Genomic DNA, 24,449 nt, shown 5'->3' on the forward strand with positions numbered 1-24,449 from the left:
GAAGTTTACATACACTAAGTTGACTGTGCCTTTAAACAGCTTGGAAAATTCCAGAAAATKATGTCATGGCTTCTGATAGGATAATTGACATAATTTGAGTCAATTGGAGTTACCTGTGGATGTATTTCAAGGCCTACCTTCAAACTCAGTGCCGGAAGTCGGAAGTTTACATACATCTTAGCCAAATACATTTAAACTCAGTTTTTCACAATTCCTGACAGTTGATCTGAGTAAAAATGCCCTGTATTAGGTCAATTAGGATCACCACTTTATTTTAAGAATGTGAAATGTCAGAATAATAGTAGAGAGAATTCTCTTTAAATTTTGAATTCTCTTTCATCACATTCCCAGTGGGTCAGAAGTTTACATATAATAATTGAGTGTTTGGTAGCATTGCCTTTAAATTGTTTAACTTGGGTCAAACGTTTTGGGTAGCCTTCCACAAGCTTCCCACAATAAGTTGGGTGAATTTTGGCCCATTCCTCCTGACAGAGCTGGTGTAAATGAGTCAGGTTTGTAGGCCTCCTTGCTCGCACACGCTTTTTCAGTTCTGCCCACAAATGTTCTATAGGATTGAGGTCAGGGCTTTGTGATGGCCACTCCAATACCTTGATTTGTTTGTCCTTAAGCCATTTTGCCACAACTTTGGAAGTATGCTTGGGGTCATTGTCCATTTGGAAGACACATTTGCGACCAAGCTTTAACTTCCTGACTGATGTCTTGAGATGTTGCTTCCATATATCCACATAATTTTCCATCCTCATAATGCCATCTATTTTGTGAAGTACACCAGTCTCTCCTGCGGCAAAGCACCCCCACAACATGATGCTGCACCCCATGCTTCCCGGTTGGGATGGTGTTTCTTCGGCTTGCAGTCCCTTTTTCCTCCAAACATAACAATGGTCATTATGGCCAAACAATCTATTTTTGTTTCATCAGACCAGAGGACATTTCTCCAAAAAGTACGATVTTTGTCCCCATGTACAGTTGCAACCAGTAGTCTGGCTTTTTTATGGCGGTTTTGGAGCAGTGGCTTCTTCCTTGCTGAGCGGCCTTTCAGGTTATGTCGATATAGGACTCGTTTTACTGTGGATATAGTTTTGTACCTGCTTCCTCCAGCATCTTCACAAGGTCCTTTGCTGTTGTTCTGGGATTGATTTGCACTTTTCGCACCAAAGTACATTCATCTCTAGGAGACAGAACGTGTCTCCTTCCTGAGCGGTATGACGGCTGCGTGGTCCCATGGTGTTTATACTTGCGTGCTATTGTTTGTACAGATTAACGTGGTACCTTCAGGCATTTGGAAATTGCTCCCAAGGATGAACCAGACTTGTGGAGGTCTACATTTCTTTTTAAGGTCTTGGCTGATTTCTTTAGATTTTTCCCATGTCAAGCAAAGAGGCACTGAGTTTGAAGGTAGGCCTTGAAAAACATCCACAGGTACACCTCCAATTGACTCAAATGATGTCAATTAACCTATCAGAAGCTTCGAAAATCATGACATAATTTTCTGGAATTTTCCAAGCTGTTTAAAGGCACAGTCAACATAGTGTATGTAAACTTCTGACCCACTGGAATTTTGATACAATGAATTATAAGTGAAATAATCTGTCTGTAAAAACAATTGTTGGAAAAAGTACTTGTGTCATGCACAAAGTAGATGTCCTAACCGACTTGCCAAAACTATAGTTTGTTAACAAGAAACTTGTGGAGTGGTTGAAAAATGAGTTTTAATGACTCCAACCTAAGTGTAAGTAAACTTCCGACTTCAACTGTATGTGTGTGGGTTTTGTGTGAGAGTGTAGTGAGTGTGCTAATAGTCAGTGCAAGATAGACCGGGTAACCATTTAATTCACTATTAAGTAGTCTTTTGGCTTGGGCGTAGCAGCTGTCTCTGAGCCTGTTGGTCTGAGAGCCGATGCTCCGGTACCGTTTGCTGGACAGTAGCAGAGTGAACATTCTATGGATTGGGTGGCTGTAGTCTTTGGCAATTTTTCAGGCCCTCCTCTGACACTGCCTGATCTAGAGGTCCCGTATGGCAGGGAGCTCAGTCCCAGTGAAGTACTGGGCTGTCCACACTGCCCTCTGTAGCACTTTGCGGTTGAGGATCGTGCATTTGCCCATACCAAGTGGTGATAAAGCCAGTAAAGATGCTTTCAGTGTTGCATCTGTAGAACTTTTTGAGGTCCCGAGGGCCCATAACCTCCTGAGAGGGAAGAGGTGATGTTGTGCCCTCTTCACGACTCTGCGGGTGTGAGTGGACTATGTTAAGTCCTTAGTGATGTGGACGCCATGKAATTTGAAGCTCTCCACCAGCCCCGTTGATGTGGATGGTGGTGTGCTCTCCCCTCTTTCTCCTGTAGTCCACGATCAGCTCCTTGATCTTTCTGACATTGAAGGAGAGATTGTTGTCCCGGTACCACACGGGCCAAATCTGACCTTCTCCCTGTAGGCAGTCTCATCACCGTCAGTGATCAGGCCTACCACCGTCGTGTTGTCAGTAAACCTGATGATGTTGGAGTCGTGTGTGGCCACGCAGTCATGGTTGAACAGGGAGTACACACACCCCTGAGGGGCCCCCGTGTTGAGGGTCAGCGTGACAGAGGTGCTGTTGCCTACCCTCACCACCGGGGGCCGTCCCGTCAGGAAGTCCAGGATCCAGTTGCAGAGGGAGGGGTTCAGTCCCAGGGTCTCCAGCTTGGTGATGAGCTTGGAGGGGACTATGGTGTTGAACACTGACCTGTAGTCTATGAACAACATTCTCACTAGTTATTTCCCCTCCTGTTCAGGTGGGAGAGGGCAGTGTGAAGTGCAATTTCGATTGCGTCATCTGTGGACGGTATGCGAATTGGAGTGAGTCCAGGGCGCCTGAGATGATGTTACTGATGTGTGTTATGAGAAGCCTTCCAAAGCACTTCATAATTACAGATGCGAGTGCAACAAGGCAATAGTCATTTAAGCAGGCTACCTTGGAGTTCTTGTTACAGACACAGCACAATGTTCTGAACTGGAGACACACACAGGGTTTTAGACAGACACGGGGACACACAGACATATAGGCACACACACACACCACTTTTCTCTGAACTAAAACCATAGTGCACCCTTTTTCTCACACACACACACAAACATAACACATGTATGTAGACCAACACAGACAGATACAGGCACACACAATTTATTTACCTTCCAGCAAACATTGTCTCTGCTTTGGCTGCAATTTCATCAATGTCTGGATCTGAAACTGTGCAAAATATTGTGAATCACTGAATCCAATTACAGAAAGTAATTAGTGGCTGTGACAGCACAGCGCAAACAATTGATTACAACAGCAATCAACAAACCAGCAGGATTCCCCTCAGATATGAACTGAAACACTCAAGATTCCCCCAGCCTGGTCCTAATTCAAGTATAGGAGTTGGCAAGACAGTACAAATAGATCTGGGACCAGGCCAAGATGTCCCTATGTAATGGTAGACCTTTACCTGACATGGAGGGAAATTCAGACAATGATATAGAGCTGTCTGGTAGATTACTGTCCCCAAACTCTTTCTTATAGATGGACAGCAGGTAGGTGATCCTATAGTCCAGTCGCACACTCAGAATAAACTGATGGGAGAACAAGATGGAAGCAGATAAAAGGATCACAATGTTAAATGCCTAAATGTACACAAAGCTAAAATAGTGAAATCAGAGACATTAAACAGTGTTAACCAACTGTTTGTTATTGCGTTTTCACACATGATATACATCAGGGGTAGATAGGCAACTAGATTCAGCCACGGGACGATTTTTGTCGAAGCGGATGGTCGGGGGCAGGAATAAAATTATAATCATTTGTACACTGCAAATTGACCACAACTAAGCCCAATAACAAATTGTATTTGAAAATAATAATTTCATACTTTGATTGTATTGAGTCACAATCACGTCTCTTTTTTTATTCGTGGGAATACTTGGGAACAAACTTCTTAAATTAAACTCATTTTCAGCTGAATTCCTGAAGATTGTTTTACTAAAAACTTAAAATAAAAAAATCCCTTGTGGGACGGTTTTGGTTCGCCTGTTGCCAACCCCTGGTACACACCCTCCAACCAAATGCTTACTTGCAGGTTCCTTCTCAACAATGCAACAACAATAAGGAATAATACAAGTACAAAGTAAATGGTCCGGTAGAATAGAAAACATTTTAGCATGTGTATAATAAAGGAAGGCACAATTTATAGTACAATATTGTACCAAAAGTATACAATCAATAATTTCCCCACAAGAATTTAAAACGCATTGGAGACTGGTATAGAGAATTTGACCACAGCCAGCCTCAAGCCACAACAGTTACAGGTAACTGGCCCTCCAGACCACATGGTGGAGCTCCACTCACCTGTAAAATCTCGATGATTTTGAGCTTGGTGTCCATGACCATGACATCCTCGTTGTCTGTCAGACAGAGTGGTTGTTTTCTGTCCTGAAGGGACGGGGGCGTGTTCGGGAGGTGGTGAGGCTGGACGTGCCCTCGACTCAGCACCATCTGAGTCATCATCTCTCCCACACCGTGGATGGTACGAAACACGTTGTTCCCTGGAAGACAGAGAGACCATGGAGGTGTTCATTGGGCACCAAACATAAGGAAACAGACTGAAAAAGAGAGGGACTACATGGCAACATTCTCTGTTGTGTGTCCTAATGAACATGATTCAGGACATACAAGCTCTTTAGACAACAGTAGGTTTAACAAAGAGATGGGGATCAGAACACATCTCTTAAAGTTGTTTCTGATTGTGATCTGGACACTGTCATCTACAGTGAACAAAAATATTAACGCAACAATGTTGGTCCCCTGTTTCGTGAGCTGAAAAAAAAGAAGACATTTTTCAAACTCACAAAAAGCTTATTTCGCCTGAGAAGTATTTATTTCTGTGATAAAGCTTAACCTTTTGTGTGGGAAAACTCATTCTGATTGCCTGGGACTGGTTGCCAAGTGAGTGGGCGTATGCCCTCCAAGGCCCACCCATGGCTGCAACCCTGCCCAGTCATGTGAAATCCATACATTAGGGCGTAATGAATTTATTTAAATTGACTGATGTCCTTCTATGAAGTGTAACTCAGTAAAATCTTTGAAATTGTTGCATGTTGCATATATATTTTTGTTTTGTATACTCATAACATATCTACTCATGTACCATTTCATCTACCTATCTATATTGCATTATTCAATATGAAATGTRCATGCATAATAAATAAATAAATCATTTTGTGATTTAATGAAATGTTTTAATCCGTTATTTCATTMATTAATTCTCTGTGTGACTGACCTGCCTCGGGGCTCTTGCTGAGCTCGGCCATGTCGGTAAGCGGGTGCTGGACAAAGTCCAGGATGGCCAGCAGGGTGCGTGTGAGACGCAGCAGCTCACTGAAGCTGTAGAAGCCAAAATAAACCAGGTTACGGGCCAGGTGCACCACCTACAAGACAGGAGAGGAGAGGGACGTGGATTTCCCCCCACAGAGGCCAGAGTTAGACACAACTTGAACATCAGAAAGTAATCATGTCTATTACCATCTTTGGTCACCACTGGGTGGGGTGGGAGAACGACTGTTCTAAGAGTTGTATTATTGTGTCTTTGCGAAAATACAACAAAAAGAAAGTTAGTTTGGATGTGTCAATCACACGCACCCTGCTGGCCATCCACACAAATAATTGTGTACTTTCTTTTACCTCCAGAGTCAGTTCATTCTTCTCTTCGTCTCCAAAGGGAAAGGGTTGGCTGACCACGTCTTTGAGGTATTCCTCTACAAACTCCATGGTGGGGGCAAACTTCCTCTTCATCTCCTCTCTGGAGGTGTCAGTGAACTCGTACTCATACCTTGGGCGACAGTTATAGAGTATAGTTACGGTATAGCGTAGAAACTCCACAGTCTACATGAGAAACGAACAAACAGAGAAATTAAGTTGTTTAAAACTGTGAAAGAGACCTTCAGCCTAGAACATCTGACTGCCATGATTCTGTAGAGAAAAGAAAGTGCTGTCGCTACCTAGACGCATTAAAGAAATGTAGCAAACCGAAGATGCAATCCACCTGCGATGATTCTCTACCCAGAGGTCATTTTCTTTCAGGTGGTGTGCCAGTTACAGATCCGTTATTACCAAATCCAYAGATCCCAAAGCCACACATCAAAGCACCCCCCACCAGCCACGCCACATCCCCCACACACTCACTCGTGGATGGTGATCTTGGAGGGGATCTCGGTCCAGAGACGGGCGTAGCGCACGGCCACCACGGCCTCCTGGGGCTCGCGGTCCACGTGCATGTGCAGCATGAGGCGGCAAAAGGAGGCGCGCAGGTTGTAGGGCAGGCAGTCGTCAAACATGCATCGCAGGATCAGGTCCACGGGCAGCTGGCTGGACACCTGGTTGATGGCCAGGTACTGGCGGTCCAGACACATCTTGGCAAACAGGTTGAGCTGGTATCTGGAAGGTGGATGGAGAAGATGGAGAGGGAATACATGGAGAAGAGGTGTCATAGAAATGTAGAAGAAATAGCGCCTGCACACTCATAAAGCCCCATAGAAATATACCATGCTGTAGTATAGGGATCATCAACTAGATTCAGCAGCGGAACTATTTTTTCTTGAGCGGATTGTCAAGTGGCCGGAACATAAATCACAAATAATTTGTAGACTGCAAATTGTCCACAAAAAGCCAAAACAGATATAATATTTGACTAAAACAATCCTTTCAAGCCTTCCTTACATTTGTTTACAATCACATCACTCTACTATGCGTGGCTAATACTTTGAAACAGATTTCCAAAATTATAAATCACTTGGAGCTGATTTGCTGGTCCAACAATTAAAACATTTTTATTTGCTCAGAGAACGTGGGAGGCCAAATAAATTAAACCTGGGCCAAATACGGCCCGCCAGTTGGTGAGCCCTGACAGTAAACGTGTGTCAATCAATGGAAAGAAAAAAGTGGGATTCATTATTTATTCACAAAGTAGGAGCTTTCCTACACACCCAAATGGTTGACAAGGTGTAGATTAAAGGACCATGAATACTTGAAACATAAATAAATTGGAGAAGCAATGTTTCGGCACTCAGTGTCTAATAAAGATTCCCAGAACGCCCTGCTGCAGTAGCTGTCGAGTACCTGTAGTAGGTGATGACGTCGTTGTCCAGCTTGTGGTTGCCCTTGGCATCCTGGGCCAGGTGGCGGATGGACTTGCCGTGTGGCTCCTTGTGGCTGTCAATCCAGTAGAGCCACACCTCCTCGTCCTCCTCGGTGTCCTCCTGCAGCATGGACGACTGCAAGGTAGTCTCCATGCTGGGGATGAGCCTGGGGGGGCAAGGGGGGAGAGGGGTGGAAGATGGCCAAAGGAGAAGAGCATTCAGATACATAGTGCCTACTACTATACTGTAGTATATTTGAACTGTGTACAATTCTGCATACACCAGCTAACTGATATTCATCCAAGCTGTATTTTTATATAGATGTACCAGCATGATGGAATGTGAATTAGTGTATACAGAGTCATGCCCAACATCAGCGCTGCCCCATTGCACGGTAAAAAGACAGGTAACAGTCCCCAATCTGAGAAGCTGATTCTGAACAGACTTTACCTGCACTACAGTGTTAGGTAGAGAGCACAGGATGTGTGCGTGACTCACTTGGTCTGGATGAGGATTTCAGCGTTGGCGGGGTTCAGAATGAATTTACAGATGAGCTCCTGTGTCACTGGGATGGCCGTCTTATTGGACACGCACAGGTCTGACAGGTAGTCCAGAAACCTGATAGGAAGACAGAGGACAACCAAACTCAATGTACTTAATCTGCTGAAAGACTATGAACCCAGTACAGTGGCTTTAAAAAATCTCACAACCACAGGCAACACAAACATACAGTATTAGACTTTTATTTTTTTGCACATTGTGTGTTATAGCCCCAGCTTGTATATCTAACCCAGACATTGGGATCATTGTGGATCAAATGTGTGTTTGTGTCATATGCATGTTATAATGTGTGTTATGTATCGTACATCCCTCCTCTGCCCTGACCTGGGCTCTCGGTTGCGACGCAGCAGATTGACGAAGGTCTCGATCTCCTTGGCTGTGATGTGTTTCTCCAGCAGCTTGCGGTTGTTATGGAGCAGGGCAGTGATGGTGTCCTCCGCCAGGATCTCATAACCGATCTGAGACTGCATGATGGAGAACTTCTTGGCTATGTACTCCTGGAGGGCAGAAGGAGACCAGTTAATCCCAATCGATACCATCACAGGAAAACATACGTTCTACAGGGATAGCAGAGTGAAGAGCATAGCAATGGAACTGCTAGAATGGGAAAGCCCCTCAGACCACAACAATTTGACTTCACTCTCATGGCTATCCTCTAAATGACAGATATGGTATTCTAGTTCTACATTAACCAAAACACAACAATGGATTTTCTTCTCTCAAATTCACGTGACTGAATTAACTAATGATGAGATGTGAGATATGCTAAAACAAATCCCTATGGTACTATAGTCACTGAACTTATTGACCAAGTAAGGTAGGTTTTGAGGACAACTACAGTAGGGAGGACTACTAGCCTGGTTCTTGCGGTAGTCCTGTTGGGAGTGGCGCAGCACCCGGTAGCACAGCCGCAGCATGTACTTAAAGGGAGCGTAGCGCTGGTCCCCCAAGTCCTCCAGCTTCAGCATGGGACCCTCCCCCTGGTCTGTGAACGGGGCCTTCAGAATACCAAAAATCTGGAGACAGACAGACATTTCAGAGGTTACAAGATTATGATATGATAACTTGCTGATGCCAAAGCAAACGCACTTCAAAAGGAGATGTTGATGATGTTGTCCGCATCCTCCCTAATCCTGATAATGACCACTGCCAGCATCATTAGCGCTAACAATGCTATTAGCGTGGCCTTTGGCATAATGGACTGGAGTTATTGCTCCCTTGAATTACTGCTATCAGATGGACCGCCTACTCCCTGCACTCTAATCCCCATAAGTCACAGTGTAATGACCACGAGGGAAGAGACAGTGAAATTCACCTTCCTCTAGCTATGCGTGCCAGTCTGCTTCTGCGCTAGCCTATATGTCTGTGACGTCAAAAGAAATCTGCACAGTTGTTGTTCAATTTAACAGCTGCTGAAGATGTAAATCTGAAACGGTCGATGAAGAAAAAGTGATAAAGGTCTGCATGCATCGCTGTCATAATTACCCAACATATTTGTTAAGACAATGACAGAGGAACTGGCCAAAGCAGAAGCAAGACCAAAGCTAGAGGATACATGTTAAGGTGATATTCTGTGAGTGAGTGAGTGAGTGAGAATAACTGAGCTGACCTGGGCTAGAATGTTCTGTTCCCTCATTAGTTTCTGCCGCTCTCTGTTCGGGTTGGAGAGGACCACAGACAGTACGTCCTGTCCGTTGTTGGGGACCTCGCACACAAAGAAGATCAGGTCCTCCAACAGCTTGGTCACAAACCTGGGAAACATGGGCCCGCAAAAGAGCATTGGTACACTTGCTTCAGCAGTCTGAAAGTATGTTTTATGGTAGGAGAAGAACATTGGTGGATGTGACAGTAGTACTACTGTGACAGTAGTTCACCGAACACAGAGACATTACTAGCAGTCAAATCCTTGCTTTCTCCTTCCGCATTTTCTTCACTCTCAGATTCTTTCACTCTCGGATTCTGCTCCGTCTGAAAGAAAGGAAGGAGACGATCCAAAGTCCCTCCCCTCTGACCTCCAATGAGCTTTGTAAGGCGATTGGCGGAAACAATAAAAGAAGAAGCGAGGATTTGACGGCTAGAAACATTTTCAGACACAGCCAGGATGTCTTGGTTGTGTCAGCAGGACTGTACTTAGCCCTATATAGGATGCCGCACATTCAATCATGGGTGTCCTAGAAGGCTACAATGTGGAGCCTAACTTTTCTCCGAACCAGCACCTGCAGTATAACTCGGCTGGGGAAGACAGTGGCAGGCTTCGCGGAAGAGCGCATTTCAAGCTGTCTACCACTGAGTTATAGGTACCGGTTTGGAGAAAAGTTAGGCTCAGATGGTTTCTTTACAGATATTCACACATTATACAATCCGGATGGACGGACAAGGAGATACGGATTATAGATATGCCTTCAGTGAGAGGATTTTCGGGAAACAAGTAGCCCCTAAAAAATTTAGCCAGTTATTTACCAGGCTCCACATTGTAGCCTTCTATGACACCCATGCATGGAAGCAGTGTCCTATATAGGGCGAGACTGTTCTGTACCTCCTATTGTTGTGAGCAGCGTCCTATATAGGGCTAGACTGTTCTGTACCTCCTATTGTTGTGAGCAGCGTCCTATACAGGGCTAGACTGTTCTGTACCTCCTACTGTTGTGAGAAGCGTCCTATATAGGGCTAGACTGTTCTGTACCTCCCTAATTGTTTGTGAGGCACGTCCTAGTATAGGGCTAGACTGTTCTGTACCTCCTACTTTTGTGAGAAGCGTCCTGTATAGGGCTAGACTGTTCTGTACCTCCTACTGTTGTGAGCAGCGTCCTATACAGGGTAGACTGTTCTGTACCTCCTACTGTTGTGAGCAGAGTCCTATATAGGGCGAGACTGTTCTGCACCTCTACGTTGTGAGAAAGCGTCCTATATAGGGCTAGACTGTTCTGTACCTCCTACTGTTGTGAGCAGCGTCCTATATAGGGCTAGACTGTTCTGTACCTCCTATCGTTCTGAGCAATGTTGCCACACTGCAGCTGCCTCACGGTCGACTCCAGGACCTTGTTGGCATCGTTAGCAAAGTCCAGGTCTCGGACCTCAGACAGGGGCACAGAGACAATGGCAAATGCCTCCTTGTCCTCCTTCGTACGACACGTGCCAATCTGTGGGTAGAGGGCATTCATTATCAGCCTATAGACTCAACCACAATCCTTCCAAACTCCACAACAAACACTATTTCTAATAGTAACTTAAAATGGGGAAAGGTTGGGGGGGTTGTGACTACATTGTGATAAGTGAGCTTTGATGCAGAAAAAAGCAACAATCGTGGAACTGAAACAGCAGGGGGGTAATGTGGGACCTTGAGCATGACGGGGCGCTCCTCCTCAGTGTCGATGGGAAAGTTGGTGCTAGTCACCCAGGTGTTGGTACACAGGTGCCTCAGCCGTACGTATGAGTTCCTGTTGGGAAAGCAAAATAGTGTTTAAAGTTTATTAGGCTGTAATTGAAATCTCTTCCAAGAGTCCTTTAAAAGTGTTCCAAGAGTTTTGGATATCTTAAGTATGTTTCAGGGGTCAGTCTGACCTGGGCACCAGACAGTCAGCCCTCTGCAGCGTGGTGGCGTCCAGCTCAAACAGAGAGGCGATGTCGTTGCCATGGGGCACAGACACCAGGGTGTAGGCTATCTTCTCTGCAACCTGACGCTTCCTCTGGGAGTACACTGTATCCATCTCCGTCTGCAGACAGACAGATAGCACAGACACACACAAGGAGGTGGATACCTAAGTTCTTACAACTAGCATTCTCAATGCTAATATCAACAAGCCTGTGCCACAGATCTACAGCGCTGTGGAAAAAAACAAAACAATGGCAGCTTACGTAATAACAATGAGACAGTGCATGAGGTTTGGACTGCACTGTGTGCATGATGCAGACAGATAATAGGACAGCCCTGGGAGAGTTAACTGCTGCAGCGCGGTCCGCATGTCAATGGAAAGTAGCTCCTCTGAACCGCCCCCCGTGCCTCCGCACCTCTCCTTCCCTCTGGTGACTCACTCCATCCAGCAGCATATAACAAAAGAGCAGAGCAGACAGCACGTCTGTCTCCCCTCCCTCACCGGGCACCCCCACACCCAGACGTTATGTAAGGAGCCCCTGAGTGTCTGAGCCGACACGGTGTGTGTGTGTGTGTGTGTGTGCTGCTGCTTGCGGAGGCAGAATACCAATGCAGAAGGTGCAGACAAAAAGTGCAGAAAAAAGCTGTCTGGAAATAAATGTGGTACATTGTGTGTGTGCGCCCATGTGAAAGTGAGTGACCGAGTGAGTGAGAAAAGGTCTAGAGAGAGAGAGAGAGAGTTTGGATGCAAGCAGAAGCATCTGTTCTTGCTGGTGAGTGTGAGAGAGGATTGTGTAATAGGACTTGGAGGTGGTGTGAGAGAACAAGGTGGCCCAGTGTTTGACAGGCAAAATCCCTCTTCCACTGGAGAGAAACGCACACGCAAAGTCGCTCTCTTAGCAGTAACACACTGTTTGTAGAGGATTCACAGGTCCCTAAGCTTTTGATCTACCCTTTCTGCAGTACTGTTTGTATTATCTTACCACAGCTTGCATTCAATTTTCTAGGAGAGACCATTGTCATGTGTTGTTCAACTGCTCAAACAAATCTATTGAATGACCTTCATTTATCATTAAGTAAACATCACACATAGCAGAATACTCTGATACAGCGCATTCGGAAGGTATTTAGACCCTTCACTTTTTGCATTTTATTACATTACATTCWAAAAATTGGATTAAAAAAAAGTTTAAAAAAAATATCCATCTGCACACAATAGCCCATAATCACAAAGCAAAAACAGGTATTCTGACCCTTTACTCAGTACTTTGTTGAAGCACCATTGGCAGCGATTATAGCCTCTAGTCTTCTTGGGTATGACGCTACAAGCTTGGCACACCTGTATTTGGGGAGTTTCTCCCATTCTTCTCTGCAGATCCTCTCAAGCTCTGTCAGGTTGGACAGGGAGTGTTGCTGTACAGCTATTCTCAGGTCTCTACAGGGATGTTTGATCAGGTTCAAGACCAGGCTCTGGCAGGGTCACTCAGAGACTTGTTCCGAAGCCACTCCTGCATTGTCTAGGCTGTGTGCTTTGGGTTGTTGTCCTGTTGGAAGGTGAACCTTCTCCCCAGTCTGAGGTCCAGAGCGCTATGGAGCACGTTTTCATCAAGGATCTTCGCTCCGTTCATCTTTCCCTCGATCCTGACTAGTCTCCCAGTCCCTGCCACTGGAAAAACATCCCCACAGCATGATGCTGCGACCACCATGCTTCACCGTAGGGATGGTATTGGCCAGGTGATGAGCGGTGCCTGTTTTCCTCCAGACGTGACGCTTGGCATTCAGGCCAAAGAGTTCAATTTTGGTTTCATCAGACCAGAGAATCTTGTTTCTCATTGTCTGAGAGTCCTTTAGGTGCCTTTTGGTAAACTCCAAGCGGGCTGTCATGTGCCTTTTACTGAGGAGTGGCTTCTGTCTGGGCACTCTAGCATAAAGGCCTGAATGGTGGAGCGCTGCAGAGATGGTTGTCCTTCTGGAGCTCTGTCAGAGTGACCATCGGGTTCTTGGTCACCTCCTTGACAAAGGACCTTCTCCCCCAATTGCTAATTTTGTCCGGGCGGCCATCTATAGGAAGAGTCTTGGTGGTTCCAAACTTCTTCCATTTAAAGAAGGATGGACAACCATCTCTGTAGCACTCCACCATTCAGGCACTGTGTTCTTGGGGACCTTCAATGCTGCGGACATTTTTTGGTACTCTTCCCCAGATCTGTGCCTCAACACAATCCTGTCTCGGAGCTCTACAGACAATTCCTTTGACTTCATAGCTTGGTTTTTGCTCTGACATGCGCTGTCAACTGTGGGACTTTATATAGACAGGAGGGTGTCATTCCAAATCATGTCCAATCAATTGAATTTACCACAGGTGGACTCCAATCAAGTTGTAGAAACATCTCAACGATGGTCAATGGAAACAGGATGCACCTGAGATCAATTTCAAGTATGATATCAAAGGGTCTGAATACTTATGTAAATATTTAATACATTTGCAACATTTCCTAAAACCTGTTTTTAGTTTGTCATTATGGGGTACTGTGTGTAGATGGATGAGAAAAAAATAATTTAATCAATTTTAGAGCAAGGCTGTAACGTAACAAAATGTGAAAAAAGTCAAGGGCTCTGAATACTTTCCGATTGCACCATATACCATTTTGTTAAAATCAGTGGACCTGAGGTCCAGACTAAGGTCCATCAGACAGAACTATGAAAACATGAATAGTGCATCACTGACCTGACTCACCTCTGCTTTAGAATCCACACTCTCATCCCGGAAATCAGGATTCATCTATAGGAAGAAAAGGATTTCAGACCCACACACTGCACACCATTGTCTGACAAACTATTCTACAAGAACATATTGTTGATTGTGACTAAGTGGACCGATTTGATCAACTTCATTATCCCCTTGTGGAAATTCTTCTTGCAGTGCTGTACAACACAACACAATACATTGCAGAGAGAGGACCATAACAATGGGAACACCACCATCAACAGCACATCTGGAACCTCAACATCTGCTCACCTCTCACTACTAGCCTTATCCCAGATGTATAATGAGACTCGACAGTCGGTAACTAGAGGCCTAGCCAAATCACAACTCCTCTGACTACATTTTTCATGCCACACATGAGTACATCAGTAGAGCACACAAAGTACACACAGTATTCAGAAAGAGTCTGATATAGGAGAGTAGAAGTGCTGATATAGGATCAGTGTTTACTTTCAGATCATAACGAATAAGATCAGCACCCTCACAGCCTGACCAAGGAGAGAACTGACATAAGAGACAGTACATAGACAGCAGTCTAGACAGAGAGTTGCATTGTGGTGTGTCGGCATCTCTCAGTTCCATGTGAGGGGCATTATAAACCAGTAGGGACAGGATGTTAACCCGAGTTGTTAACACCCATACACTGGCAATCAGTCAAGTCAGAAAAAATGATCTAATAAGGGTTGGGTAGTGTCGGTCATTTGAATAATTCCACGTATTTAGTCAAATATCTTGTGATGTGATAAGGAAAGCAATGTACATGTGATAAGGAAAGCAATGTACGTGAACAACACCCTGTAATACCGATGAGTCATTCATGGTTAGTCTTTAAATGATCGGTATTCAAATTCAACCACTGACCGAACAGCAAAGTCAAAACACACTGAATAGACAACACAGCTGAACTAATACTGCAAGACATGTAAACAAAAACGCTAACCGTCTGACTGTCAATTGTGTGTGTGTGTGTGTGTGTGTGTGTGTGTGTGTGTGTGTGTGTGTGTGTTGTGTTGGTGTGTGTGTGTGTGTGTGTGTGTGTGTGTGTGTAGGCTTGGGCAGTATACCTTATACCGGAGAATTTGGAAATAGCCACGGGATGGCTTGTCAAAACCGTCAAAACTATTTCTTTCAAGTTACATTTTTTTATTTATTTATATTTGTAGCTACTTTTAAATGAAATACCTACAGTCAACTTGTGCAATACATTATGAGATAAAAAAATATTGCCTTGTTAATTTCACCTGTCACATAATTTTGCATTCTGAAGCATACAGGTAGTCAGTCTGCAGTCAAGTGATGTTTGTTTACAAGCATACAACGACGAGAGACCGGATCCTTGTGAGGCACTCACTGTTGTGCAGCACGCGTCAGGTGATCTAGTTACAGTACGGAATTCACAACTATATGTTTGCCAGCTAGATGACTTATAACAATTAAGTTAACTGTCTAAAATGTGCTGAATGCTCTGCAGTTGCACATTTGGCTAGATAATTTAGTAGTTAGTTAGCCATGTAGCCAAGTGGTTAGCTTCTTCCAAAATCAAACTTCGCTTGGTAACAGCAGAGAATCCCCTCCTGGATCTAGCCTTACTGTCTAATATTTGTATTGAGCGTACTGTGAGTAGCATTTTTGAGTTAATTGTATAACTTTATGAGCTGGGATGTCTGTTCTGCAAATAGTTCAGGTCAGATTGTATAAACAATTTCACAATGCGTTCTCTATGGGATTTGAGATGTACTTGTTAGTACTGCTAACCTTCGGATTACAGAGGCTCAGTGAGGTTTGAAAAAAAAGAAAAACGACCCTGGTGTTCAGGATGGCACAAGGTTGGCATGAAGGTGACAACCTGGATACCGCCTACGCCTGTGCGTGCATGTGTGCGAGTGAGCAAAGAGAAATGAACAGCCTACCTCTGCAGCCAGGTAGCTTCCAGTGGCCAGGTGTTTGAAGCGAAACAGGCTGTTCCACTGGCCGGCACCCCCTCTGCAGGGGTCGTAGTGCACAACCTACAATGGAGAAACACATTTATTTTTAAACACACAAATCATACCAGAAAGATCCCACAAAGCCACTGACAATGGCCCTTACGGTCATCACTAGTCAGCCAATTCATAACACTATGATGTAGGACTTAATGTATTTGTTCACAAGGTAGATAATCATTTCAAATCTACCTCTGTGGAACTCCCCATTCAAAATAGGTGTTTCTACTCGTCAAACCATATCAAGAGCTAAATTCAGAGCAGACAAAGTACTTCTTGCTCAGTCTCAATTCCATGTCCTAAGTATGCACTTGTTCAATTGTCTTTGTTGATTTAAAAACAAAAGAAATGGTGTAAGAAATATGGTGGAAACTCCCTCTAACCCACACGTGTGGGGAGGAGGGCACTTTGGAGAAATGGAACAAAATCATTGTGATGCGAACACACAGTGCAGTAGGTACCTCTATTTCCCAGAGTGCTTTGGAGCTGGTGGCGGAGGTGGCAGACTGTCGCAGGGTGGTCCTGAGGAAGATGTGCTGCTGATTCCTGTACTCGTCACATGTCAGGAACTTCTCCTGTTCGGCGTGAAACAGACGCACCACATCACCCTGACCAATAGAAAGACGACAACATGGTTTAGAAACTGAAACATGGTTAAGAAACTGAAAAGAAACACTTTGATTAAATGAACACTTTATTTGAGTTCTTATAAACTGAGAATTTCTTTTTTAATAAATGATGCTATAACAACATTTCTTCTCTTTCTTTAGGGGGCAGATAAGATTTAATATTGCAGATAGAGTGAACCTTCCATCAAGGTAATTTCTGCATCATTTCCAATCCCCGAAATATGTAAATAAATAAATTATATACATACATACAGTTGAAGTCAGAAGTTTACATACATTTAAACTCAGTTTTTCACAATTCCTGAAATGTAATCCTAGTAAAAATTCCGTCTTAGGTCAGTTAGGATCACCACTTTATTTTAAGAATCTGAAATGTCAGAATAATAGTAGAGAGAATTATTTATTTCAGCTTTAATTTCTTTCATCACACTCCCAGTGGTTCAGAAGTTTACATACACTACCAAATACTAATTGTGTGTAACAGTTTAACTTTACGTCCGTCCCCTCGCCCATACCCGGGCGCGAACCAGGGACCCTCTGCACACATCAACAACAGTCACCCATGAAGCATCGTTACCTATCGCTCCACAAAAGCCGCTACTTCAAGGTCTCAAAGCGAGTGACGTAACCGATTGAAACGCTATTAGCGCGCACTACCGCTAACTAGCTAGCCATTTCACATCCGTTACAGTAGCATTGCCTTTAAATTGTTTGACTTGGGTCAAACGTGTTGGGTAGCCTTCCACAAGTTTCCCACAATAAGTTGGGTGAATTTTGGCCCATTCCTCCTGACAGAGCTGGTGTAAATGAGTCAGGTTTGTAGGCCTCCTTGCTCGCACACGCTTTTTCAGCCATTTTGCCACAACTTTGGAAGTATGCTTGGGGTCATTGTCCATTTGGAAGACCCATTTGCGACCAAGCTTTAACTTCCTGACTGATGTCTTGAGATATTGCTTCAATATATTCACATACTTTTCCYTCCTCATGATGCCATCTATTTTGTGAAGTGCACCAGCTCCTCCTGCAGCAAAACACCCCCACAACATGATGCTGCCACCCCCATGCTTCACGGTTGAGACGGTGTTCTTCGGCTTGCAAGCCTCCCCCTTTTTCTTCCAAACATGACAATGGTCATTATGGCCAAACAGTTCTATTTTTGTGTCATCAGACCAGAGGACATTTCTCCAAAAAAGTACCATCTTTGTCCCCATGTGCAGTTGCAAACCGTAGTCTGGCTTTTTTATGGCGGTTTTGGAGCAGTGGCTTCTTCCTTGCTGAGCGGCCTATCAGGTTATGTCGATATTGGACTTGTTTTACTGTGGAAATAGATACTATTGTACCCGTTTCCTCCAGCATCTTCACAAGGTCCTTTGCTGTTGTTCTGGGATTGAATTGCACTTTTGAGCACCAAAGTACGTTAATCTCTAGGAGACAGAACACGTCACCTTCCTGAGCGGTATGAGGTATGTGGTACCTTCAGGCGTTTGGAAATTGCTCCCAAGGATGAACCAGACTTGTGGAGGTCCAGAATTATTTTTCTGAGGTCTTGGCTAATTTCTTTTGATTTTCCCATGAAATACATCCACAAGTACACCTCCAATTGACTCAAATGATGTCAATTAGCCTATCAGAAGCTTCTAAAGCCATGACATCATTTTCTGCAATTTTCCAAGCTGTTTAAAGGCACAATCAACTTAGTGTATGTAAACCTCTGACCCACTGGAATTGTGATACAGTGAGTTGTAAGTGAAATAATCTGTCTGTAAACAATTGTTGGAAAAATGACTTGTGTCATGCACAAAGTAGATGTCCTAACCGACTATAGTTTGTTAACAAGACATTTGTGGAGTGGTTGAATAACGAGTTTTAATGACTCCAACCTAAGTGTATGTAAACTTCTGACTTCAACTGTACACACACACTACCGTTCAAACGTTTTTCGGTCAACTAGAAATGTCCTTGTTTTTTAAACAAAAGCAGTTTAAAGCCTAAAGAAGGTCYGTTTTATTGCTTCTTTAAATCAGCACTACAGTTTTCAGCTGTGCTAACATCATTTCAAAAGGATTTTCTAATGATCAATTAGACTTTTAAAATTATAAACTTGGATTAGCTAACACAACGTGCCATTGGAACACAGGAGTGATGGTTGCTGATAAATGTAGATATTCCATAAAAAATATGCCGTTTCCAGCCACAATAGTCATTTACATCATTAAAAATGTCTACACTGTATTTCTGATCAATTTGATGTTATTTTAATGGACAATTTTTTTTGCTTTTCTTTAAAAAACTAGGACATTTCTAAGTGACCCTAAACTTTTGAACAGTAGTGTATATATAAAACATCCTGCACATCTTAATTTCCATAATTAACCAATAATATTCGTAATAATGTAGGCAGTTCATGCAAAGGATTGTTACCTCTAACCAGGATTGCCATTACGAAAATTTATTTTTTGTCAAGCAATTATTATTTTAGCAAACAATTACTGTGATTCATCCTATATTGTCCCTAACATCTGTACTCCCTAGCAACAGTTGTGGGACACACACACACTATCCCTTTCCCAACAAACAACCATAAACTCAGATCATCAGTTCTCCATCTCGGAGACCAACTCAAGAAAAGACTTGATTTACGACTGCATATACAGTTGTAGCTGTTTGAGAAGGCATGCAAAATAGAGCAAAAACAGAGAGATTTGATGAACCATTGCCAAGTACTAGGTGAAGGAGATCAGATTACACCCCCTTCCCCTGAAACACACATGCTGGTCCCCCGTTGTGACCATTTTCCCCAAGCATCTCTGTGCAGTCAGACCTTTGATTATTTTGTGCCACCAGGGCCACAATAATATGCCCCCTCCCTGATTGTCAAAGTGTGACCCCCTCCCCATGGGTTACTGCAGTGTTGCCAGCATTGCCACTACCTGGGTGGGGGCACCCCACTGGAATCCCCGCTGGCTAGATACAAGGTCGTCAAGGTTCTCATGAGAATTTCCTTGTATCTTATGCTCTCTCATCAGGGAGCTTTGGCTTTGTAGGACCAACCCTGCCAGGCAGGCTCAGAATCTTGAGGGGGCGGTGCTGCTTTAGTRGGTCTCTGACCACATTCATCTTTCTGATTTGGCTGCGTACAGGCTCCTTACAGTAGGCCCATAAAACATATAAGGAATCCTCAGTGCATGGGTTGCTCAGTGGGTGTCTAGGGTATAGGGTTGGGGACCATTCCATCATGATAGGCCAATAAATAAATACAACTATAAATATAGTTTATTTTAAAATGTATATCCTATATCTGCACAAAATGAAAAGCCCTCACAACCCCTGCTCACAAACACACCTGGGCTCCGGGATATGCAACCATTATCCTTTTAAACTCCACACTTTTCCAAACACAAAAACTCCCCCCACCTTCCATCACAAGGTGGGAATACTTCGGAATACTTCCGAATACTTCGGAAAGTATTCAGACCACTGGAATTTTCCACATTGTTACGTTACAGCCTTATTCTAAAATGGATTAAATGTATTGTTTCTCTCATCAATCTACACTCAATACCCCATAATGACAAAGCAAAAACAGGTTTAGACATTTTTGCTAATTAATCCCCCCCCCCCAAAAAAACAATATCACATTTACATAAGTATTCAGACCCTTTACTCAGTACTTTGTTGAAGCACCATTGGCAGCAATTAAAGCCTCTAGTCTTCTTGGGTATGACGCTACAAGCTTGGCACACCTGTATTTGGGGAGTTTCTCCCATTCTTCTCTGCAGATCCTCTCAAGCTCTGTCAGGTTGGATGGGGAGTGTCACTGCACAGCTAATTTCAGGTCTCTCCAGATATGTTAGATCGAGTTCAAGTCGGGACTCTGGCTGGGCCACTCAAGGACATTCAGAGACGTGTCCTTAAGCCACTCCTGCATTGTCTTAGCTGTGTGCTTAGGGACGTTGTCCTGTTGGAAGGTGAACGTTGGCCCCAGTCAAAGGTCCTGAGTGCTCTGGAGCAGGTTTTCATCAAGGATCTCTCTGTACTTTGCCCCGTTCATCTTTGCTTCTATCCTGACTAGTCTCCCAGTCCCTGCCGGTGAAAAACATCACCACAGCATGATGCTGCCACCACCATGCTTCACCGTAGGGATGGTGCCAGGTTTCCTCCAGATGTGACGCTTGGCATTCAGGCCAATGAGTTCAATCTTGGTTTTATCAGACCAGTGAATCTTGTTTCTCATGGCATGAGAGTCCTTTAGGTGCCTTTTTGGCAAACTCCAAGCGGGCTGTCTTGTGCCTTTTGCTGAGGAGTGGCTTCCCTCTGGCCACTCTACCATGAAGGCCTGATTGATGGAGTGTTGCAGAGATGGTTGTCCTTCTGGAAGGTTCTACCATCTCCACAGAGGAACTCTAGAGCTCTGTCAGAGTGATCATTGGGTTCTTGGTCACCTCCCTATCCAAGGCCCTTCTACCCCAATTGCTCAGTTTGGCCGGGCGGCCAGCTCTAGGAAGAGTTTGTGGTTCCAAACTTCTTCCATTTAAGAATGATGGACAGAGTTTTCTTGGTGACCTTCAATGCTGGAGACATTTTTTGGTACTCTTCCCCAGATCTATGCCTCGACACAATACTGTCTCAGAGCTCTACGGACAATTCCTTCAACCTCATGGCTTGGTTTTTGCTCTGACATACAAAGTCAACTGTGGGACCCTATATAGACAGGTGTGTGCCTTTCCAAACCATGTCCAATAAATGGAACATACCAAAGGTGGACCCCAATCAAGTTGTAGAAACATCTCAAGGATGATCAATGGACACAGGATGCACCTGAGCTCAATTTCGAGTCTCAAAGGGTCTGAATACTTATGTAAATAAGGTATCTGTGTTTTATTTTTAATACATTTGCAAACATTCTAAAAACCTGTTTTCACTTTGTCATTATGGGGTATTGTGTGTAGATTGCTGAGTATTTTTATTTATTTTATACATTTTAGAATAAGGCTGTAATGTAACAAAATGTGGAACAAGTCAAGGGCTCTGTATACTTTCCGAAGGCACTGTATGTCCTCTGTTTCCTGCTTTAACAACTATTTGTAAATCAAACAGTTGTAGCCTAAATGTGGGTGTGCAAGCAGAGCCCCCATCAACACACTGTGTATACAACCCTCTGCATAAAAAAGGTAGGCATAGATGGGAAGCATTTAGGTAAGATAAAGTACACTCACTCCTTTGAGGACGTCCTCTCTGTAGTCACTGAACTTCATGAACAGAGTGACCTTCCAGCTGGTGTTGCAGTTCACAGCGTTCACCTACAGTTCAACCAAGGAGAGGGGCAGGGAAGACCAACAGACTGTCATGACTATACACATCTTTGCAGAGCTTCAGACACAATATACTGTATATACAAAAGTATGTGGACATCCCTTCAAATTAGTGGATTCCGCTATATCAGCCACACCCGTTGTCTACAGGTGTATAAAATAGAGCATACAGCCATGCAATCTCCATAGACAAACATTGGCAGTGGAATGGCCTTACCGAAGAGCTCAGTGACTTTCAACGTGGCACCGTCATAGGATGCCACCTTTCCAACAAGTCAGTTCATCAAATTTCTGCCCTGCTAGAGCTCCTTCGGTCAACTTTAAGTGCTATTATTGTGAAGTGGAAATGTCTTGGAGCAACAACGGCTCAGCCGCAAAGTGGTAGGCCACCCAAGCTCACAGAACGGGACCGCCGAGTCCTGAAGCGCATAGAGCGTAAAAATCTCCTGTCCTCGGTTGCAACACTCAATACCGAGTTCCAAACTGCTTCTGGAAGCAACGTCAGCACAACTAAAGGTTGGGAGTTTCATGAAATGGGTTTCCATGGCCGAGCAGCCACACACAAGCTTAAGATCACCATGAGCAACGCCATGCGACGGCTGGAGTGGTGTAAGACTCGCCATCATTGAACTCAGTGGAAACGCGTTCTGGTTTCATTAATCACGCTTCACCATCTGGCAGTCTGACGGACGAATCTGGGTTTGGCGGATGCCAGGAGAACGCTACCTGCCTGAATGCATAGTGCCAACTGTAAAGTTTGGTGGAGGAGAAAATGGTCTGGGGCTGTTTTCATGGGTCGGGCTAGGCCCCTTAATTCCAGTGAAGGGAAATTTTAACGCTTCAGCACACAATGACATTCTAGACGATTCTGTGCTTCCAACTTTGTGGCAACAGTTTGGATGAAGGCCCTTTCCTGTTTCAGCATGACAATGCCCCAGTGCACAAAGCAAAGTCCATACAGAAATGGTTTGTTAAGATCTTGACTGGCCTGCACAGAGCCCTGACCTCAACCCCATCGAACACCTTTGTGATGAATTGGAACGTCGGCTGCGAGCCAGGCCTAACATCAGTGCCTGACGTTACTAATGATCGTGGTTGAATGGAATCAAGCCCCTACAGAAATGTTCCAGCATCTAGTGGAACACCTTCTCAGAAGAGTAGAGGCTGTTATAGCAGCAAAGGGGGTACCCACTCCATATTAATGCCCATGATTTTGGAATGAGATGTTTGACAAGCAGGTGTCCACACACTACACGTTGTTATGTTGTGTAGCTGCTGCAACTTTGCCAGTTCTGCAACCAGAAAGTATTTTTTATGGACAGTGATAGTCGGAAGGTAGAGGGAGAGACAGAGTAGGGGCAGAGGTGACATTCGTAACCCCGTTACCAGCGCCTATGTGTGGACTAGAGTCTGCGGCGCTACCACTAGACTTAATGTTCTTAATACCTATAACCAGGTTTCCAAACGCATGTTATGACACAGTTGATTTAGCGAGTGGTTAGGGTTAGACGCGAGTGGTTAGGGTAAAGGTTGGGGTTAGCATAAGTTAAGGTATACTAGCAAGTAGTTAAGGTTAAGGTTAGGATAAGGTTAGAAAACAAAGACACGCCTAAACAAAAACATGCCGAGATTCAAATTGCCGCCTGGACTCGAAACAATGCCACTCGCTCATCCTACGTGCTTCAAAGGCAAACCTGCTGACCAGCAGCTTTTTTTGGAGTCTTCAAAAACACGACAGTACAGGAATTGTTGGAGATTGCATGCTGGGACAGACAACATGGCTGTCATCCTTCCGCACCGTTTTGCCATGCATAGTATCCAGTAAATGTTTTACATAGTCACTCAGTACTATAGCTCTAAATAAAACAGTTCAATGGATCTTACCTCCTTGCAGCCGGGGTTGTCTAGCAGCTCAATGTTGCTGGCGTGGAGAGGCTGTCCTGCGTTCACAGGCATCAGGACCACCTTGTCTCCCACCACCACCTAGGGACCAAGCACACAGGTCAGACACTAGCATACACATTATAACGAATAGAGTAAAGTAGAATAAAACATAATACACATATGAGGCAGATCACAGGAATGAGATGACCTGACACACATCAAACAGCGAAGGTCCACAGTCACTCCCTGTCCCATGCAAAGGGTTACCCATCTATCTAGAGATAAGTATTCCCCACAACAATAGCAGATGAGCACAAACCATGGTAAAATGAAGGAAGTGTAGCCTGTGGGGTGTACACAGCGCATTGACATTCATTAGAACAGTATTGTGTGTGGCAGCGGGAATCGCTGAACGCAGTCTACTGTATGCACCATAGTCTCAAACATCTACATTCAAACCACTTACATACCATAATAAACAGACTAAGTATCTATAGTGTTGCTGTAATCTAAATTGCCCAGATCTTGTTAGTCAATAACAGTTAAGGGGGAAAAAAC

The 24,449-nt window shown here is 44.2% G+C and overlaps 1 protein-coding gene across 1 annotated transcript in view; it reads right to left on the reverse strand.

Annotated features, from left to right (window-relative positions):
• Nucleotides 1-24,449, reverse strand: part of LOC111952558 (inositol 1,4,5-trisphosphate-gated calcium channel ITPR2) — a 160,347-nt gene that overhangs the window by 116,624 nt on the left and 19,274 nt on the right. The window contains exons 6-24 of the mRNA XM_023971370.3: nucleotides 23,892-23,990; nucleotides 21,912-21,995; nucleotides 16,528-16,674; nucleotides 15,995-16,090; nucleotides 14,055-14,099; nucleotides 11,290-11,441; nucleotides 11,066-11,165; nucleotides 10,708-10,868; nucleotides 9,338-9,479; nucleotides 8,586-8,744; nucleotides 8,053-8,225; nucleotides 7,666-7,785; nucleotides 7,148-7,333; nucleotides 6,215-6,466; nucleotides 5,714-5,861; nucleotides 5,313-5,460; nucleotides 4,382-4,578; nucleotides 3,486-3,609; nucleotides 3,187-3,244 (exon numbers count right to left, since the gene is read on the reverse strand). Of these exons, the coding sequence (XP_023827138.1) occupies nucleotides 3,187-3,244; nucleotides 3,486-3,609; nucleotides 4,382-4,578; nucleotides 5,313-5,460; nucleotides 5,714-5,861; nucleotides 6,215-6,466; nucleotides 7,148-7,333; nucleotides 7,666-7,785; nucleotides 8,053-8,225; nucleotides 8,586-8,744; nucleotides 9,338-9,479; nucleotides 10,708-10,868; nucleotides 11,066-11,165; nucleotides 11,290-11,441; nucleotides 14,055-14,099; nucleotides 15,995-16,090; nucleotides 16,528-16,674; nucleotides 21,912-21,995; nucleotides 23,892-23,990 (2,591 nt within the window). The remainder of the gene's footprint in view (nucleotides 1-3,186; nucleotides 3,245-3,485; nucleotides 3,610-4,381; nucleotides 4,579-5,312; nucleotides 5,461-5,713; nucleotides 5,862-6,214; nucleotides 6,467-7,147; nucleotides 7,334-7,665; nucleotides 7,786-8,052; nucleotides 8,226-8,585; nucleotides 8,745-9,337; nucleotides 9,480-10,707; nucleotides 10,869-11,065; nucleotides 11,166-11,289; nucleotides 11,442-14,054; nucleotides 14,100-15,994; nucleotides 16,091-16,527; nucleotides 16,675-21,911; nucleotides 21,996-23,891; nucleotides 23,991-24,449) is intronic.

The sequence above is a fragment of the Salvelinus sp. IW2-2015 genome, linkage group LG26 (assembly GCF_002910315.2).
Source record: "Salvelinus sp. IW2-2015 linkage group LG26, ASM291031v2, whole genome shotgun sequence".
NCBI classification, from domain to species: domain Eukaryota; kingdom Metazoa; phylum Chordata; class Actinopteri; order Salmoniformes; family Salmonidae; genus Salvelinus; species Salvelinus sp. IW2-2015.